This window comes from Cyclopterus lumpus, chromosome 16 (genome assembly GCF_009769545.1).
Source record: "Cyclopterus lumpus isolate fCycLum1 chromosome 16, fCycLum1.pri, whole genome shotgun sequence".
Lineage (NCBI taxonomy): Eukaryota > Metazoa > Chordata > Actinopteri > Perciformes > Cyclopteridae > Cyclopterus > Cyclopterus lumpus.
The window spans coordinates 12845166-12866854 of record NC_046981.1 but is presented as its reverse complement, the minus strand read 5'-3'; the positions used below and the strand labels follow the sequence as shown (position 1 = coordinate 12866854).

General features: G+C 42.7%; 1 protein-coding gene across 1 annotated transcript in view; it reads right to left on the bottom strand.

The window, feature by feature from the left end:
• Positions 1-8017: 8017 nt before the first annotated feature.
• si:ch73-22o12.1 (nectin-2) overlaps positions 8018-21689 on the bottom strand; it is a 70204-nt gene continuing 56532 nt past the window's right edge. Inside the window, exons 7-10 of the mRNA XM_034553801.1 lie at positions 11078-11213; positions 10847-10904; positions 10633-10719; positions 8018-9687 (exon numbers count right to left, since the gene is read on the bottom strand). Of these exons, the coding sequence (XP_034409692.1) occupies positions 9481-9687; positions 10633-10719; positions 10847-10904; positions 11078-11213 (488 nt within the window). The 3' untranslated portion in view covers positions 8018-9480. The remainder of the gene's footprint in view (positions 9688-10632; positions 10720-10846; positions 10905-11077; positions 11214-21689) is intronic.

Here is a 21689-nt window from a genome sequence, read left to right as displayed (position 1 = left end):
GGCTGGACTGCTGCAATGTACTCTGCCTTTGGCTCCCTGCCAGCAGCCTCCAGCCTGCTGCTCGGATACGAATGAGAGAGTGGTTACACCTCCTAACTCTTCTGCTTCTTTGGCATTATATATACGACTGATTTGATTTGCTAAATACTGCATGTCATCTCTAGGATTGATTATCCAACCTCTATTCAAATGTCCTTTTCAGTAATTGCACCTCCTTGATTGAGAACTGTATTAGAGGGAATTTAGACATTAAGCTTTAGTGCATCTCAACTTTCTAAATAACCTTTCTCACGTCTATGAATAGCAGTAGCTGTTGGCCTAAGGGCTATTGTTGGTGTAGGGCTGTATGCTCTTATTATTTAAATGAATACCCTTGCAATGCATGTTTTTCCCCCTTAAATTCTGTATTTATTGTGCCGACCACTTTGCTCTTAAACTGAAGCACTTTAAAATGATCTCTAATAACAACAATAATATATTGGTTATAATGATTATATAATGATAATGGTAATAATAATTACAATTATAATAATAATTACTCTTACCAATACTATTATTATGAATTGAGTCACTTGCTCTAGGCACGAGAAATGTCAACTGGGTAGAAATGCTACACGAGCCACAAGTCCTTCTCTCGTGTATGTCAGCCCATCGTGTGTCCTCTACAGGCTTCTATTAGTTTTTTCGCTCTGACCTCACCTCTCTTCTCTCTCTTTTCTTTCCTCTTTTCCTTCTTCCTCTCTTGCGAGCGGACTCAATGGCGAGTCTAATTTTAGCTGTAACATGTCAGTTCCACTAGACTTTCTACTGCCCTAGATATTTGCATCTTATATATGCATTTTCACAACGAGCATCTTGAGGGGATGCGTGTGTGTGTCTGTGTTTGTGTGTGTGTAGCACGTGTGAACAGATGAGTAATGTGACTTGGGTGACCCTAACGGCTGATTAGCTAATTTCCTGTCATCTGAGCCATCCCATGATGCTTACAGGAAGGAAGGCTCCCAAGGTTATGCATGCCAACACATGGGATAAAATGCAGCTCACAACAACTGTGCACACACACACACACACACACACACAGACACACACACACACACACAATGAAGCAAAACCTCATCCTTGGCAAAGCCTGGGGGATTGTCACATTTCCATTTAAACTGCTACAGACATGTTATAGCAGTAAATCACAGGTTATTCACATCCTTAGAGGAGCAAGGTGACGAAACCATAAACAGATGCTGATCCTGTTTGTATTTGTTTTGTATGGTCTGACCACACACATGCACTTGATAAAAAAGGGACAGAGCAGACTATCTGCTGAGGAGACTGAGGTCTTCAGGAGTGCAGGGAGCACTCCTGAAGACCTTCTTTGACTCTGTGGTGGCATCAGCCATCTTTTATGGAGTGGTCTTCTGGAGCAGCAGCATCTCCACAGCTGACAGGAAGAGACTGAACTAACTGGTAAAGAAGGCCAGCAGTGTGCTGGGGTGTCCACTGGATACGGTGGCGGTGGTGGGAGACAGGAGGATGATGGCTAAGCTATCATCCCTGATGGACAACACCTCCCACCCCATGCAGGACACTAGCAGATCTGTACAGCTCCTTCACCACCGTCTGCTTCACCCCCGGTGTGTGAGGGAGAGGAACCACAAATCCCTCCTTCCTGCTGCTGTGAGGCTGCACAATCAGCTGAGCTCCCAGGAGACCACAAAACACTTAAAACACTTCAATCACTCCAACCTGTGCACTAGTAATATCAATACACTGTGGAAATAGCCATATTTGTTTTGCCTGTGTGTATATATTGTATATATTATTCAGTTACCGTAGATTATTTACTGTTTACTGCCTATTGTTTCTATCACTTGTTTTGATCCTACTATGTCATATGTGCACTTTACCCCTTTGCTGCTGTAATCCTGTAAATGTACCCACTGCGGGACTAATAAAGGATTATCTTATTGAACAAAAATAGTGCTAAAACACCAATTGACAGAAAATTAATCACCAGTCATTATTATTAAGAATAAAGATTTCTCAAAAATCTTTTTTTATTTTGATGTCTAAAGCCTCTCAAGGATTTTCGGAGATTTCAAAGGCTGAACGACATCTATACAGATTCATTGATTTTGAAAGAAATTGGTATTTGCTGCTCTAAACAAGCTGGAAATAGCAGTTTGACAACTGGCAACCTGAACCATCTCCATGATAAGTGAACAATGAAGACCATGAGGCACAATAGAAAGATCCAGCAAACTACTACTACTAATTGGACCTTGACTTTGGATTTGTATTCCTAATATTTTCTGGTTAAACGTTACAAACCTCATATTTTGAAGAATGGCTCTATGCATGTAGCCCATATTGAGTGTCTGGCAACAATTACTTCAGCAGATAACCCCCATTCCAATTCTGATGTATTCACGTTATTCCGCTTTAGGACGTTGGCAGAGGACAGTTAGGATTAAACTCGACCATTTTATACACGTTTGACCTACCTACAGTGCACGACTGATGTTAAGAGGTTAAACTCAAACTGCTTGACAATAGAAATGAGCAACAGACGTTCACATAATTACGGATGTCTTTGTGCCCTTGTGTCATCCATGTGTATATTTCATTCATCATTTCAAACCTCGGTGTGCTGTTTCTCTGAGTGTGTGTGGCTGCAAGCTTGATCAAATATAAGTCAACATCTGGACACACGCTGGCATGCTAACAGGCAGGGGGGGCATATACACAAAAAACACCCACAGAGACACACCTCATCAACTTGAGTGGCTCTAACCCAATAAGTCATGATTCCTGGCGTGTTAGCTTGCACAGGCTAACACTTTGTGCTACTAAATCAAGGCCTGTTTACTCGGACTGAATGATCATCACTCTGTGAAAACAGGTCGTTATCTGAATGCATGGGTGCATCTGTGTCGGAGTGTGTGTGTGTGTGTGTGTGTGAGAGAGATGGCAAAGGTTGCACGTATGCCCAGAAATGTGATTTTGGATTGAATGAAACGAGGGCCGAGGAAGGAGGGGGAGTTTGGATGAGTACCCGAGAGGCAAAATGTGGTGTCATCACTGAGGAATGAAACATCTGACTGGCTCTGTGATGGTGTGTTGACTGGTTTTTACTCATTCAGTCATTCCATTGCAAACACCCAAGCACACAGTAACCCAGGCTGATTAGGAGGTCTTTCTCTCTTAGCGCAGCCCTTATTAATCTGTGATAAACATATGGTGTAGAAGTTGATTTTGGTCCTGTTTCAAGTGGCTTTTCTTTTGATTTGTTTATCTCGCTACATACGACTGACAAATTAAGGATGGATAACTGTGTGCAGACAGATAGCGTCCATACACAGAGTGAGGGATTATGAATGGTTTGAGTATGGAAATTAATGAACTGATGATACTGGCTTTTCACAGTTTCAACGATTTTAGAGATTTTAGTCAGTAGTCTTAGTCGAACAGCACTCTCATTAAAACACATAGGGAACATATTTTGGAACACTGCTGTTATCCCTTCATTAGAGATCCACAGATATGGTGCATGTGTGCCAAAGAGCATTACAGTTGCAGCACATTGTAGGACATCAGCTTTAATTTATTGCACATCTGTATGCCCCTAAAATATCACTGCTGTTTGCATGCAAAATGACCAACAAGCATGAGATCCACACTGTCAGTAAACAACAATGATCAAATAGTGATTATACTTATAAATAGCTTGGGGAATACACATTCATATTTTAAAGTATTGTTAAAAAAAATGATAACACAAATCAATTAATTGTAAATCTCATGTTATGAAATTTATAAATAAATGCAAACAATTTAAAATATGGTTTGAGAAATGTTTGTATACAAAAAGCAAAAGAAGGGATAAAAGGAGATGTATTTCTATTATGAGGTTAAATTATGGAACAATGCTAACATCAACATAAGAATGTGTAACTCCTCTTTGGTTTTCAAAAGGATTGTTTATAAAGCATTAAAAAAAATATTTGTTCTTTTCTGTTTTTTCTTTTTTCTTTTCTTGAGGTATAGATTAATTGATAAGAATGTAGGATAGGCATATATAAGTATTATGCTTCTGCCTGTGCCTTTTCAGTCATATTGTAAACTAGATTGTATGTAGGCTATATTCATTGTATTGTGTGATGGCTGAATGAAATACTAGTACTACTACTATACTACTACTAGGATGAATTACCATCCAAGACTATGAATAGGGTAGTTTTACGACCACATCGTTGGCCTTCTCATCCTGCTGATTGAAGCATATTTCCCCTCTGCTGCAACATAAAGTAAATTACTTTACTTCATGACGTCTAACGGTCTCACACCTCTGTATCCTTTCTCTCTCCCTTGTGCTGTCCAGGTGGAGCACCTGCCTAGCAACATATATGGACATCCACATCTGGGTGCACAGTCCCAGTGCACGACTAATGGCTGTGATTGGAGGAGAGAGAAGACACTCCCCCTGTCTGAATGGACAAGAGCTGAGACTCAGCACAACGTGACTACAAAATTAAAAGGAAACTGAAAAGAGAGTGGGTAAAAACTGTGAGGTGTTACGAGAAAGTACTGAACAGGACATTGCAGATCAGCAGAGGAGTGAAGGATGTGTAATGTAAGAGCCACCTCTCCGTCTCTCTGTCTGTCACACGATCCTCTCACACACTTCAACAACCCTCTGCAGATAGTAACTGAGCAGTTACGATAAAAACATCATCTGTGTGTTGTCTGTGAGCTCATCAAGGAAGACATTTAAAAGGCATGTTGAACACCCTATCCCTTTAAATGAGAACATGTGAAAGCAGTTAAAGGGTGTGCCTCGACAGATATAGAAGAATGAAGCAACCTGAGTGGATAGCAATAAACAGTAAACATCATTTTAAACCAATAGGATCACTGCTGCCCCGCTGCAAATGTCACACAAACACATGGTTGCATCCACAAACACAAACACACGCATTCTCAAAAGGCATATTTATCTCTCAGCATTGAGAACCGGAATTAAATGTGTTTACGATCTTAGATACACACATATTTATTATTTTTTTAAAGGGCGACTATGTTACTATTTAAAGAAAAACATTCTTCCACCTATAAATCACCTATTAATTAAAAAGTTCATTCATGAACAATAAAACCCATGATTGCTCAATTCAACACACTTGTTGCCATGACGAACTTGGTCAGGTATGACTGGTAGCACATTCTGGCTAATGTTAGCTCAGGTAGATGGTGCCTTGTAGCTGACGTTACCTCATTACTGAGTCTCATCACTGACTTTGTGACTCTTCTCTGCTCGTGTTACTGTCACAGAATATTTACAAATAATTATTGAATTTTTTAATAATGCAGAATTTTTTGATGTCGAAATTATAAGTTTCTTCACTATGTAGAGAAATAAAAAGATGAACATGTTGCAGCTGTACGGCTGGTCCTGCCTCAGGCATGTGGAGGCCAAAGTGCTGTAATATTCAATAGTGTTGGCTGGATGACACCGTTGGTTTTAGTCATAGTATTTAATTGTGTTCTGTTTAAATGTCAAGTTTTGCTGTTACACAACATAAGCAAATACACAACACCCACTGAAATATCATCCCAATTGTGTCAAGTGTTAACATTCAGAAGGCCTTTAAGTTGTAATACATTTCTGTCCCCCATAATGTAATCAATGACCCAATGAGTAACGTCGGTAAACGGCGAACATTTGAAGCGCTGAGCCGAGCCAGGCCTCTCCCAGCTGTCCGTTGGCCTTGTCTGCCCTCTACCTTCATCTCCTCTTTAATCCCCAAAGCCTCTCTCTATCTCTCTCTTCCTCCTTCACAGCCGGTGCCCCTTATCTACTCCACCCGCTCTATCAGTTTTTCTCTCTTTCCATTCCTCTCCAGACTCACATGCCTTGCCCATTGCGAGGGCGTCTCGACACGTCACTCACCATGGTGCCAGTGTTCGAGCCTCCCTCGTGCTCTTGCTCTCCTCTCACCCTGTGTGTCCTTCTGGCCTGGTGTTTACAGAATTAGCCCAGTTGAGAGATGATGGCAGAAGGAATGACACCAAAAAAAAAAAAAAAAAGAGGGGGGTGAAGCGAAATTAAGATGAAAACAGGTGAGAAAGTTGTAAAGAGGGAAAACTATTTAATAAAATATATAAAATACAAAATAGACACAATCATGGATAACTTATAATGTTCTTACTTTTTTTTTTTTAACCAAATGTGTCAAATTGCTGTTTAATTCTAAAAGTGTGCTTTAATCTGCATTTCTTTCCAGCTCCTAAAATAGATATTCAAGGTCATTGGAGGTGACCTCAGCCTGGTCAGGCTAAAGCAGGCCTGTATTTATAAATGTGTGGGTGTCTCTACTTACCAACCAAGCCAACAGCATGCAGCCCAACATGCTCATCATTGTCATACACATGATGAGCAGAGTTTGTTCACCGGGTCTCTGTTGGCTCAAAGAGCACTGAGGTTCAACATGGATGCATGATGCATGTTTCTTTGTGCGCCTTTTAACATGCACGGCCACACAGTTCTTCTACTGACTGTCAAGGTCACCTGGTAAATCCCTCCTCACTTACTTTGCTTGGATTCAAATCAGCCGTTTCCTCCATCCCCCATGTTTTATGTCCACGCCGATTCTCTCAATCCCTCTCTTCTGCCTCTATTTTTAACCAGCTTAGCAGCATTGAAGGCATGAGAGGTTTATTCTGTGCCTTCTCCTTCACTCATTACCTGGATGCCGATTCACAAAGTCTGTTAATCCTATAACGCTGCTACTGCACAGATCACTGCTAGTTTCCAGAAAAGTAACGCAGCGAAGCTTGGGAACAGTTTCCCTTCAATAATTTGTCCTTTGTGGTTCAATTCAACTCTTTTGGATTCTCAAACATACTGTGAACTCACTTATTTCATTTCTCAACGTCTCCTCTTTGCCCATCTTTACGTACGAGTCCTGAGAGTACATTCCCACCAAACCAATGTGACACTCTTTTGAACAATTAGAGAGAGCTACGACTCCTGCTTGATCTTTGGATCATATCTATTGATCCAGATGCTTATATAGTAATAAATGAGTGTGTTCTTAAAAAGGCACCTAGAACTGTAAGAGGAAGAGTGAGATTCAGAGTTTCCAATGTTTCTGCAGGTCTTAAATGTATGTCAGGAGTAGACCCCCCTACATATTCAGTTCTTCTTATCCCCATCTACCTGTGTGATCAGAATACAAGCAGAGAGCAGACTGCAGAGTCATGGTGGGCTGCTAGTCAGGCCTCACCTTCATCTGCAGTGCGAGAGACGAGTCTGCACCAGGCCTGGCTCATTCAGGACACTGCTGCACTCAATTAATATGGATAAGCTGCAGGACACAAGTGGTTTAAACATGCGAGTCAGTGGTGCAGGGGATAGATGTATGTAATCCTCATATTCCGCATCTAAGACTGCACATCTCGGCCCCTTTGGTGCAGTCTCAGTGCTGGAAATGAATCACGCTGATCTAAAAATAGTCTTCTTCTTGTGCCAGGAGACTTTTTCTGGGACTGTGAGTACGGGATTGGAGGAAACGCAGCTTAAGATAGAAATAGATGAGTCAGCCATGAGGGGAGGAAGCAGAGAACGAGTGCTTGCCTCTGCATCAGGTGTGGTACAGTAAAGCCTTATGCAGTTTCAGCCTTTCAATTCTAGAGCCCTCTCATGGAAAGCTGGAGGTACTGCAGCTGCAGTCTTTAACTGCAATGGTGTGCTTGTACTTTCCCTTCCAATGTATTGATACATGTAGTGAAGTGGCAATACTCGCTTGAAACTAAAGCACTCCTATTTCCCCATAATATTCTATATGAGATGTTACAGTGTGCTATTCATGGATGCGCCCCTCTGCTGTGCTAAACCCTCCCAGACTTTCATCCCATACTGCAACCACATGGTGAAATGGGGGAATTACAACTGAGGTGAAAAAACATCTGCAGCTGCAAATCATTAATGAATAACTGTATTTAAAATGATTTGACCAGGATACACATTTAAATGTTTATTGAATCAACAGCCGTCAAGATGAATTTCCAAACATAATTATGAGGAGCAAAACAGATACAAATCAACATAATTCAGAAAAAGGAAAAATAGATCAAGTTTCTCACATGGCTATTTTTGATCAAATAAACTGGTTGGCACGGCGCCAACATACACAGAAACAGTTTGGGGTTTATGATTGAGTAGAAGCAATTCACAATAAGTATTACTGACAGTTTAACCCCCTGGCCCTGATAATGGACCGACATATCAGTATACTAGCAGGCTCTGTGTCAACCCCTGTTTGAACCCCCTAAAGAACTATTTAATCCTCCACTAGAGAGATGAATTGCAACAGATTTCATGGACATAATCCAGATTTACCCTAATCCATTTGAGCATGCTGGTGGACAAAGTGAAAAATAAAAACAACAAAAAGGCACAAAAGTCTTCAAGTAACAGATACCCCCAAAATATACAGCACTGTTGCTACTCAGTTTGAGCAACTGGGAAGCGTGTACTATGGCTTTAAGGAAGGATGGAAGCAAGTTTAAAAAAACAACAACAAAAAAACAGTAAAATGTTACAGCAAGAAGGCTGCTCGCCAATTACGCTCCATCAGTCAATAGCTCGAATGTTCCCTTCCACCTACGTTTCACTGAATTTTCACAAGAAAGGCAAAAGCCAGATGCAAATGCATATAAAAACTATTCAGATAAAAAATGAACACAGGAGTATTTCTGCTGCAGTTAACCCCCCCCCCCCCCCCCCCCCCCGACTGCTGTTTACATGATCTGTGAGTCTCAGCGCTGCCCGATTAACTGCAGCTAATAGCTTCTCCACAGGGCGCCTGTTTTACACCGACTTCATGCCAGCTGGGTTTGTAAACCAAAGTCAGCAGACGGATCCGTCTAGACAGAAGCACCGTGTAAGCACATCGTTCCTGCTCACCAAGCCATGGACGCAACCGTGTGCGGTATAGCGACCGCATTCAATAATGCAAGTCATTTCAGTGTTAAACATGCCCGTGCTATTGCAACGCAACAGTGTAATTAAATGGTGTTCACGATCTGACATTCATACACAGCATATGGTGTTTTTCGTCTTTGATTCATCTGCAGTTTCATTAGATCCCTCGCTGTATGATTGTGCATAAAATACATGAGCAACATTTGGTGTCTTGCTGGCTCAAGCCGATCGTGGTTTAGAAACTGAACCTGATTATTTCATCGTACTGGTAAACCGACCACAGATAAATATTCTGAAATAAAATGGCAAAACTGAACTCTGTCTTTGTTACACAGACTTGACATTTCCTATCTAAGTATACAATTCACATTCACAAGTTCTTACACTTTGCATTCACAGCAGTTCAATCCATCTCCAGTCATACACTCACACATATTTACACACACACACACACACACACACACACACACACACACACACGTATGCCCCTCTGTGTTTTCTCACACAAACATGGCGGACGACACAAAGCTTTCCCCGCGACTGACATTGGGGCCCTGATGATCGTCCTGGGGGTCGCTGTCTGTGCGCATGTAAGGAGGCGGGACCTCATTGTTTCCGGGATCATCCCAGCCAGAGGGGGCAGCAGCGTAATAATGCTCCCTCTCATCTTCACCATAGGCTTCATCGTCATGGTAGGCATCCAGGTCCTGCCAGCAAAAAGAAACACAGGAAACATGAGATGAAATCCCACCAGCTTCTGTTTCATCAGTTTCTGAAAGGCCGCCACATAATACAACAGTTTGAGGATAAGATGCATTACACACACACACACACACACACACACACACACACACACACACACACACACACACACACACACACACACACACACACACACACACACACACACACACACACACACACACACACACACACACACACACACACACACACACACACACACACACACACACACACACACACACACACACACACACACACACACACACACACACACACACACACACACACACACACACACACACACACACACACACACACACACACACACACACACACACACACACTTTTCTATGTGGGTGATGGGACATTGAAATAAAGTACACACCTTAAATTATCCATGAATTCACAAGTTGTCTACAGTTATTAGCTATACGTTATTTGGTATATGTTTATTTTTAATGAACCCTTTCAAACCTAAACCCCAATGTTCAATTAAAAAAAGCTTAAAATAGAATGACAATGTTGCACATTGTACAACAAAGAAAGTGTTAATTGAACACTGCATAATATTTGACGTTATTATGGGTTAGTTTAGATGCGTGTTCCAGTATATTTAAAGATGTTCTCTCCCTGTAGGACAACGTCTCTGCCGCTTCACAAGGTTTGGCTGCACAACATGTAATACCACTAATGAATTGAATGGATTCAACAGGGATGAGCACGTTGTAATTAATGAATAAAAAAGCGTAAACAACCTCAGACACCACCTTAATAAAAGGTGAAATAGCAGAATATGTTCCACCACATGCACTGTGTGCGTTCTCAAAGTTAGAAAAAAAACACCATTGATTGACAGTAATTGGAGTGCACGTCACACCTCTGCATCTTTAACCAACACGTTGCCTTACCGTGACTGGCTCGGCACTCTGGGTATTGTAGTATTGGTCCTGCAGAGGTCTGTCCTCGGCCGCCGGGACATGGTTTGTGTTTGGCTGCTGAGGACGTACACATCACACGGCATATTTCAGGAGATGTAATCAAACATGTTAACTTTACAATGTGTAACAACTGTTTGGTGAATTGAATTGTTCCCCTGACAAGTATTTGTGGATGGTGACTCACTCTGGTAGCAGAGCTGTTGGTCTTCTTGGGGGGAGGGGGCTTGTACTTGGGTGGACCACTGAAACACAAAGAGCTGTCTGGTGAGTCACAAAAATATGAAATGTGCAGCGTGGCATTTAAACTAATGGGCCAGTTTGCAAACAACACACGGAACAAACAGGCAGACATGAAACAACAACAACAACAACAGTGAGGTGAACTGTATTCATCCACATTTAAACAGACACTCACTCTCCGGTGACTTTTTTGCTACTGTGCTTGCGGTACATCGCTATGGCTGTTCCAATGATGGCCAGGAGGATAATGACTCCAATGATGGCTCCTATGATGCTGCCGGTCGTAGCACCCTTCTCTGGAAGACGAGTACCTTGAAACATAGGAAAAGGAGAGGGGAGAAAATACCTTGAGACAAGATCAGAAGGGGATTCCCTCTTTAACTGGAGGGCACTCCAGAGATAGAGAGATATATATATATATATATATATATATATATATTTTACATAACAATGTTTTACAACCTTTTGGCCTTGTGAACCCCCAAAATAAAATAAAACCATGTCTACCATGAGGGTTAAGGGGTCGGCACAATGCAGGATTGTGCCTGTACGAGTTTGGTATGTTTGTATATGTGTGTACGTGTTTATACAATGCAACATTTCTTAAATAAATAAAACACTCTTTGAAGTAAAGTCTGAGAAAGTTAGCAAAAATATATATTTTGTTAATATGATATGATTTTATTATTCATCTTATGAGCCCTTAGATGTATCTATAATAATAATAATAATAATAATAATAATAATAAAACCTACACTGGATCCCCATACAGCAGAGAATCCAGTTCAAAGTTCTCATCACATACAAACACTCCAACACTCACCACTTTCAAAAAACTGCACTTAAAACTCATCTATCTGCTTTTAACCTGCGATGAGAGTTATGTATGTTGTTGTTTCTTACAGTTATGTAATCTCTCTTGCATATATTGCTTTTATTGTTTCTGTTTTTACCATGTAAAGTGCTTTACAAACAAAATGTATTATTATTGTTATTATATAATGCAAGACTGCATGCAAGATAAGTGAAGAGACCCATGACTATGGGTGGCCTCATAGAAAAGAAAGTGTGTGTGTGTGTGTGTGTGTGTGTGACACTGTGCTGGTGAAGTACAGAAAGGGTCTTGATTAGAGCATCGAGTCACACGGGTGATTAAGATGAACCAGAGGAATCATGCAGAGGTTCCACTAATGAACCATAACCACACTGAACATGAACGGAGACACACACACACACACACGCACACGCATGAATGCACGCACGCACACAGTGTGTTTACTGAAGGTGCAACTCAGCTCATTATCCCCCCCCATATCCCATGGGATTATGCTAATTAGGGGGCGTTAAAGGGCAGAGGGGATCTGAAGCTCATTTGATGAGAACAAACCCAGGTCCTAGTAATTGGAAGGGTCATGATTGAATGTTGTTAGTCCTCTAATTACAATTCTCCTCCAACAATAGACTACTTTGACTGTCCTAAAAATAATATTCATTCCTTCGCACACGCATCAATCTCCCAATGATCATCTCTTTATTTATTGCTCATTACAACAGAGCACATCATATTTTACTGCTGACCCTCTCGTGTATGCTTTTCCTGAAGCCTGTATCTGGAGGTCTCTGTGAACCAACTACACAATACACTTTATAAACATGAATTTAGAAGTAAAAACATGGGAATGGCTAAATAAATGGCATGGCATTTAAAAATAAATCAAAGTGGATTTGTATTGTTGATATGAAAAGCCAAATGTGCACCTTGAGAGCAGAGTCACAACAATAATCACGAAGCTTTCCAATTCTTTAATGATGAAACAAAAGGGTTCCCTGGATATAACAAACAGAAAATCTTATTGTCATCGGGTGAACAGAGTTAATTGCGTTGTTTGGATTTATTCTGTGGGGTACAAAAAGGTTTCCTATTGTTTTTTCACCCCCAGCACAAAACCAACATGTGGTGCCCTCATTGCATCTAAAGTAGTTTTCTGCTTCTGGAGCGACTAAATGTTTTGAATTTAATTCTAATAATTAACTGTAGTCGCCAAAATACCAAATAAATTCTAAATAAAAATGTTAACTGAAACACTAGCTTTATAACAAAAAAGTTATTAATGGCTTCAAACACTTCTGTAATAAAGAGATTAGGACCAGCAGCTATTATATTGGAGGAAAATCAGGCTCGGCTGTAGGAAATGAAAACAGTCTAAAAGATTGTCTTGGTGTTTCAGCTCACCCACAAAAAACTGATTTTGGGTTATACCAGAACAAAGAATATGAACGTTAGGATTTACAAGACAAAATAATTAGTCAGATTCTTGACAAGGACCGTCATGAAGGAGTGTGGAGAAGACGTCACTGAGTCATTTTCAAAGTGACGACGGTTCAAGTGTTTTCTAACCCAGAAGAATAAAAGACCAGAGTGTATTGACACGACCACGCGAGACTGGATGTGAAGTTCTGGAGTGGGATAATAGATTTCCAACTGTGGCAACTGAAAGTTCACATTGATGACACCCCATCTTATCACATGAACTCAAATGTATGTAATCGGCCACATGGTGGCGCTGTGGCGCTTTAAAACCAACGTGCTGAACAGCTACAGGGCACATTGGTTCCAAATGTGATACCTGCCTGGTCTTTGAGTGTTTTTGTGTTACAGCTTCCTCATTCCAGAGCCGTGTCTGTTTATCATCACGCCGCTCCCTACTCCATTTTAGCTCTCTGGATTTTAAAAACTCTATAGGAGGCCCCTTCCCCCTCCCCCACTCTTATCTCACAGGCGTCATTATCCAACCAAAGTCATTTTCAGTCAGCAGGTTTCAGGTAAGCGGGTCCTTCCTTGCCGATAACCTCTGATAGAGAAGAGAGCGCTGCAGGAAAAGAGGCCAATTTTAAGGATCGAGGTGTGTGAGTCTGTGTGTGTGAATGACTCGACAGCGTGGCCTCTGTGTTGGCCCTGGACCAGCCATGTTGTGCGCTTATGAAACATCTCAGACAGAGGGAGAGAGTGTGTGTGTGTGTGTGTGTGTACTGTACTTCTGCTGGGCCTGTTTAAATCTCTGCAGCTCTTTGCCAAGGACATACACCCAGACGAGAACTTACCCACACATATAGAGTACATTAAAGCCATAAACATTTGCAAACACAAAATGTACACTCATATACACGCACCCCCGACATTGTATTGAGAAGCAGCCGGTATCCTCATCACTCTGTCTGACATATTTACACAAACACACCGGCCTGCAGCGTGCCCTTTGCCCCGCCGGCCTTCCTTTCCCAGACAAACATCACATGCATACACAAAGACATATTTACATAGATATTCAAATACCAGAACAGATACAAGAGCACACAAAATAATATCAAATTTATAGCAGGGAGAAGTTGAGTAACTCCCAGCTGACCATGTGTTTTCTTTACTGTGAATGAGCAGATGTCCACAGTTCAAACTCAGTTAAAAAGGTGGGCTTCCTTTCTGTAAGCCAATCGATGCAGTGACCATCGAGTCAGATACACACCTCTCCCTTCCTATATGTGAGCCCTCCATTGATGACCACTGCCTGCCCGGCCAAGCCAGTCAACCATAGACCACCACTCTCCCAGACCTCCCCAGTCTCTGTGCTGGGGGAGGATGACGTGGGAGTGAAGGAAGAGGAGATTTGCCTGGATGGTTGGCTGAAACTGAAATGACCACAGACTCACTTAAGCAAGTTGGAAATACCACCAGAATCTCTGGAGCTTTAGGATGCATGACTGAATACTGACCACAGCTGTGCAGTCAGAGGCAAACGTTTTTCAGATTTACCTTTGTTCTCTTCATTTATGTCTGGGGAAAATCAGGACTCCATGAAAAACTTGGCACATATGGGTCACTGACGGGAATGCTGAAATGAGGAGGGAATACTCAGACAAAGACAATTCATTGAGAGATGAGTCAAGTGGAGATGACGTGGCGAGTGACATTGAGGAGAGAGGAGGTGAGAAGAGAAAAAGAGGGTGAGGGAGCAGGCAGAGCCGAGTGAGATGGAGTCTGTGATTAAGATGCTGGCTTCAGATAAGTCGAGGGATTTCCCGTCCGCCGCCTGCAACTGGCTGATCACACACTGAGGAGATGAAGGAGAGAGCTGGAAGACAAAGATCTCACATCCCTCTCTTTTCCACTCAATCCCATGTTCTCTCTTCCTGTGTGTTTACGCCTCTCCCTGAGGGGATTAAGGTTAACATGCTGGCCTATCCTTAGCATCCCCGCACAGGCCGGGCTTTTGCTCCATTTATCTCTGCCTCCTCCTCTCTCCTTCCACCCATCCCTCCTTCACTCCCATCATCCCTCTTTCCCGTCATCCCGCTCAAATCGGCGGTGCAATTTGGGATTCGCTTGTTTGGCCCCGTAATACGACAGCACAAATCTGCAGCGTCTCCGTCTGCATCATCTCTTATCTCCTGTGCCTAACGAGTAGAGATAAGCCTGTTTTTATTACCCTCCCTGACCTCATCCACAAATCTGTGCACACATGGCCCTTGCGCGCACACGCGCGCACACACACACACACACACACACACACACACACACACACACACACACACACACACACACACACACACACACACACACACACACACACACACACACACACACACACACACACACACACACACACACACACACACACACACACACACACACACACACACACACACACACACACACACACACACACACACACACACACACACACACTTTTACTACCGTGAAAGCCAAGAAACAACAACTGTCAAATCAGAAATTGTTCATCTCGTCCAGGGTGATCCATTGTCGAAACGGTTGAGATATACAGAGTATGTGGTTGGTCTTGGTTTAAGAGATTAGCAGACCACTAGACTCGCTGGATAAACAATCCTACTGTAGCTGATGATCAAACTCATTCCTAATGGGTTAGCTTTACTTTTTAGGGACAGTTGACCAAAATATCCAAAGCCTGCGGCGTCCTGTTGGCTCATTGGGCCGCAGCCTTGGCCATGTGGTGGAATGGAGTCCCGCTGGTGAATTTGACTGCGTGTCCTCTTCACTTTGTTTCCTTTTAAGTCACTCTCCAGTATGCTTTTTGCAAAGTGAGACGTGTCTATTTAATTATATAACAAGAGCGTTTGATCGCTCCACATTAACGTCTTTGAAGGAGCAAACATTTGATTTGGTATTCCCTTTTTCTTTGTCAGTTGAAACACGCAAGTTCCAGCAAAGGTTTGCCCTCAATGCAAAGTTTGAACATAACGAGACAAACTGGTTTCATCTGAAATTCAAGCCTTTTGAACTCAGCGGAGACGCAAGTTACAGTACTACCCGGGATAGAAAAACACTACCACGCTCACAGCAGAGTGCCTGGAGATGAGATTAGGACGGAACGAATTGATGGCCTCTGAAAGAGATTAAGATAAAGAACAGTACATGTAATCTCATTGCTCACTAAGAGAAAAGAGGAATCCTACCCTTTAGATTCTAAGGTTAACTTGGAAAAACCAACACACTATCCATCCATTGACTCATTCATTCAGGTTGAGCTGTGTGTACGCCTGCCTCGCGTCTCTGGTAATACAGTAATCCAACAATCAACTGCAGAGATAGCTGCACAGAATGTGAGGGGGGAATAAAGGGAGGCAGACAAAGAGGAATAACAGAAAAAAAGGTTTGTGGCTAATCTGGTACATACATGAGCTACAAACACACACACACACACAGCAAGTGCTACAGAGTTGAGTGAGAGTTTCCTCTGACATTAATTGTATGGCAGTTGAAGACCTGCTACACCCACTATCATTCAGCTGCACTCATGATGCCATTACAATTCATTTCAGCACAAAACTAATTGATTGCGCTGAACGGATTCGCGAAGACAGACTCACTCCACCAAACTGACTGAATTTAGTGTGTGTGTGTGTGTGTGATGCTGTTGCCAGGGTCTTTGGTTTGGGCAGATCAGTGATGCTGGTCATTTCTAATCTACTGTGATTCCAGAGCTCAACCTCGTGCCTTTCAACGGTCTGAGATTAAATTCATGTCACTGACACTGCGTCTGGGTGTACATACTGTGAGCGTGAGGATGTATGTGCATTTTGACATTTCAAAAAGCTGTGTGGTGGTAATGTGAAAACTCTGTATGGTGTGTGTGCTGCTGATGCTGCTCTCCCTCTCTGGGGAGACAGTGTGTTCCCTGCCACAGTGCATCAAAGCACACTCAGTTGCCTTGGGAGAAGGCAGGAACTCACTCTCCCTCTCTTCCCCCCTCTCCAAGCCTCCATCATCCCCTCCCCTCCATCTCCCTTTCTTTTTCTCTCTGACAAGGTCGCCGTTCGCCTCTTGCCGTCTGCCTGTAAATATTTACAGTCCACTTTACACTGGTACTGAGGTGGTCGGCTGCAGCCAGCAGAGAAAGCTGTGTTGCATTAGACTTAGACACACACACACACACACACACACACACACACAGACGCACACACACATGCACACACACATGCACACTCACGTAGGAGGTAACAGGTAGAGCTGGAACCAGCGAGCAGATACTTAACGGAATAATAGGTGCTCAAAAAGCACAGGTCAGATTGTCATCACATCCACCGCAGCACATATGTCTAAACCCATTTTAGCACTTTTAAATATCAAACTAATGATATGTTACACCACCGTCTCAAAATTGAAATGGCTTTATTAAAATACTACATGTTGTATTTAACATACCGTTTCTTTTATGACCGATTACATATCAATTCTGGTTCACTATTCTAATTATGATGCTCCAATACATAGAATGAAACATTTAAATGGCACAATCTGCCATCTAAATGTAAACCTAACTCAACATTTTTAAAAGGTCTGATGACATCAGGAATGTGTGTAATACAGCAGTAAAATAGCTATACACTCTTTAAATTCAATCAGCTGACAAACATTAAATACTGTTTTTATCCCTGGGATATTGTTGAAACTATTTATCAATATAAATACAATAAAAAATGATATATATATATCAATCTATCAATATCTATCAATAATCATATGTTGACAAAGTAGCCCATAACATGATATGCAAAATGGATACGACATCTTTAGACACTTCATGACCCATTTGTGTAAAAGTCACGCCTATTTTTAGGTTAGTAGGGCGGATCTCTGTGGCACATACGGATAAGTTACACTTTCCATGTAGCCTGGGCGTGTTGGATGAAAAGATCGATACCATTCGACTATGAAGCTTGAGTGGGGCTCAGCAAAAGACTGGAAGACTGTACAATGGGACAAGACTGAAGTTATAAACACAAAGAATATCATTAGATTAAAGCAAAAATTAGTTTTATAGTAAGTTATGATATACCAATGTCTTCATTTATTTGTATTTCTCGTCCTCCAGCACCTCTGTGCGGCGTCAGGTGTCTCTGGGAAGTCCCTTTGCTCGGTCAGGTAACTCCCAGTAAAATGACGCAACGTTTGTGTTTTTCAACCGATTAAACAAACTAGACGTGACGTGTTAATTATTGAGCTTCAGATGGATGTTTCGAGGTTGGAGAGAGCCAGTCTTGCTGTTTCCCTCCTGCTTCTCTATGATAAGATAAGCTATTCACATCTTTGCCTCTGTGGCTCCATACTTAGAAGAGGAGATCAAACAGATTCCCAGTACCCTAAGTCTCTGCAAGAAAGGGAATGAGCATATTTCTCAAAATGTCAAACGGTTTCTGTTAGAGCAAAAGCCAGAAATTCAAAAGGGCTTTTCAAATAGCAGCAGGCGTCCGACATCATCAATAGTAACGCACAAGAAAATGTGTTTGCATGTAAACCTGAACATAATCATTATTATGGCAGACTCATGGATGAAATCAGAGATTATAATTAAGTGCCAGCCAGCCTACCCACCGAGGGGGAAATACTGTAATTCACAGTGCGTGTTGCAATCCAGGAATATCAAGCCATATTTTACCTCACAATGCCTTTAGGCTTTCTCATCCATCATCCCTCACCTCCCCCACAACACGCTCTCCTCCTCTACCAGTGTCACTGCGGCCTTGAGGCCAGGCAGTCAGGAGCAGCTGGTATGTTTACCTGCCCTCCTAACCACTGCTAACCTCTGGCAAGAAGGGACTCTCACCTCATTACCTCACCACTCAGCCACACATACAACCTCAAACTCGGCTCTCCTCTTAGATTTCTCCCCTACAGCCGGGATGCTACACTGCGATGGTCTCCGTGGAGCGCAATCTATTCAGCCGCCCGCTGTGCTGAGACGTTAGATATAACGAGTGGGGGAAAGAGTGACGTCTAGTACTTGGCTACCGCTCCTTTCCTCCCTCTTTCTCTTGGAGTCAGTTTGTTCATTTCCATCTCCAACTCTCGCCGCCTCACATGAGAGCGCTCTTCATGTCGCCCTCCTACCAAGTTCCTCACACAGACTGCCAGAAAGGAAACAAGGCACAGAGGAAGAGACGGGGATGGTGAAGAAGGGAAGGGTGTAGAACATATAGGAAAGAACATAGAACTGAGAGAATAGGAGATTCAAGCTGGATGGTGGATGTAAGGAGAAATAGACGTTGTGTAGGGGGGAAGTAAATCGAAGAATTTTTTATTTTTTATTAAAAGGTCCCACTCTTTTTTTTAAGAATTGTTTTTTTGGGGGGAGGGATAACGATTTCCTTTCAAGTGCTGTTTACTATGTTTGTACCTGCTGTATTGTTGACCGCAAAGTAGGCTTAAAAGAGTCTCGCATTGGAGGGTCCTGAGAGCACTGTGGCAGTAATAGGCCCATCTCTCCGTCAAACTGCCTCTCATCAGCTACTGATTAATGACACGCAGAGCAATAATGGCCCTGCATGCTCTCCACATTCATTCACTTTACTCTTCATCCCATGCCCCTGGAGAGAAAGCACAACAATGCAGGCTGTCAAAACACCTAAGAACTACACTCCCGCTGCACTCGGATCCAAACCCTCATTAAAAAAGACGTTTCCTCCATTGCCATTCAGTTATGCATTGCCACTGGGAGCGGGTAGGGACAATAGAATACAGAAGAGACAGGAAGGTGGAGAAGAAAGCATTCAGAGTTCAATTTATCTGAAGAATTGTTTCATCAGTGTTTAAATGTGGTTGATTGGCGTGCTGGTGATTTATGCATTGGTTAAAAGGATGCAACCTGTATTCTGGCACAGGATGTGCAAACGCACACTCGCATAAACTACACCTCAAACAAATCTGTGGGAATAAAAACCGACTGTTCATCTAACTGCCGAAGTTCATCATTGTGTCGGTTGTACAGCTCTGTCAACAAAACAACACACTGTTTGTTACTCACTGGCCAGTGTCTTGAAAATGCAAACACAAACACAAACGGGAGCACGCATGCTGGCAGGCGCAGACACACACACACACACACACGCGCACACGCACACGCGTGTCAAGGCCAAGCAGGAAAGCGCAAGTGCACACAGAGATCAACGTCCAAAAGCGAGGCGCTTTTCTCCTGCATGTGCACGGATGCAGATACTCCCATTCATGGACATGCTTCAACTCTCACATGTTGAAAGATAGCGAACGGCCGAACACGCATCGCAACGACATCACGACAATAATGAACAGATCTACTTTCTCATTCTCCACCGTGAAGGCCGTGCCGGTCGATTTCATTGTTCCAAAAGGAAAACTGGTTGCACGCGCAGGTTACTTTATTAAAGAATACTCTTATGTGCAAATATTCAGATATTACCAAACTACTCAATCTACTCCACCTCCACATGTGCCTGTTCAGATGCTCCTGCCCTCCCGTCCGTGCGTGCGGGGGCTTCCGAGTGTTTGTTTTGTGTTAGAGAATGTGTTGGGTAATCAATAAGGTTTCAGTGAAGGACACTTAGGAGCAGATTGGAGCCCAAATCCAAGCCAGCATGAAAGACAACATGACAGAAACACTTGCTGCTCAACCTGAAGGGGCTCAGTGTGTCATCTACCCTGACCGTTGTCAAGAGTACACACACACACACACACACACACACACACACACACACACACACACACACACAGACGCAGACGCACTTAGACATGCCTGTGAACCCATAGAAGTATCTTCAAATACAGTTAAAAACATTTACACACTGCTACATCAAAGCAGGCAAACTAATGAGTTATTGACCGCTGAGTGCACGCGCTCACACACACACACACACACACACACACACACTCTATTGCATCCATTCCACCCATAACGAACGTGACCAGCGTCCTCGCCACTGGTGTGCTATAATGAGAAGAAGTGTGTGTACGTGTGCATGCCTGCCTATTTGTGTGTGTATCTGCATGCATGCGCTGGGCTCACTATTTGTACACAAGTCATTATTAGAGGTTTAGTGTGCGCTCACCAGTCAGTCAGGCTCCAGTCAGAGGAGTCAGCTTAAGGGCTCATAGCAGCTCCCTGAGGAGACACTAAATACCATCAGCCGTTTAAATCCATCCATGACCATTTTAAATATGCAGCACACACTCACTCCATTTTTAATAAGGGCTCTGAGCAAGACAGAGGGAGAAAAAAGGAGAAGAGACAGAGAGAAAAAGTAGAGAGGGTAGACTGAGGGAGAGGGAGGAATATGAGGGGAAAGGAGAGAGCAGAGTATGTTGCATTGATTTCTTGGCAGTTTGGCACCGGCCCTGATTCGCCTGGAAAAGCCACAGATGTGTCAGAGCAAGTTAGGCATGCCAGAAGAGAGGGAGCACGCACACACGCACACACACCCCTCAGTCACATGCTTGTACACA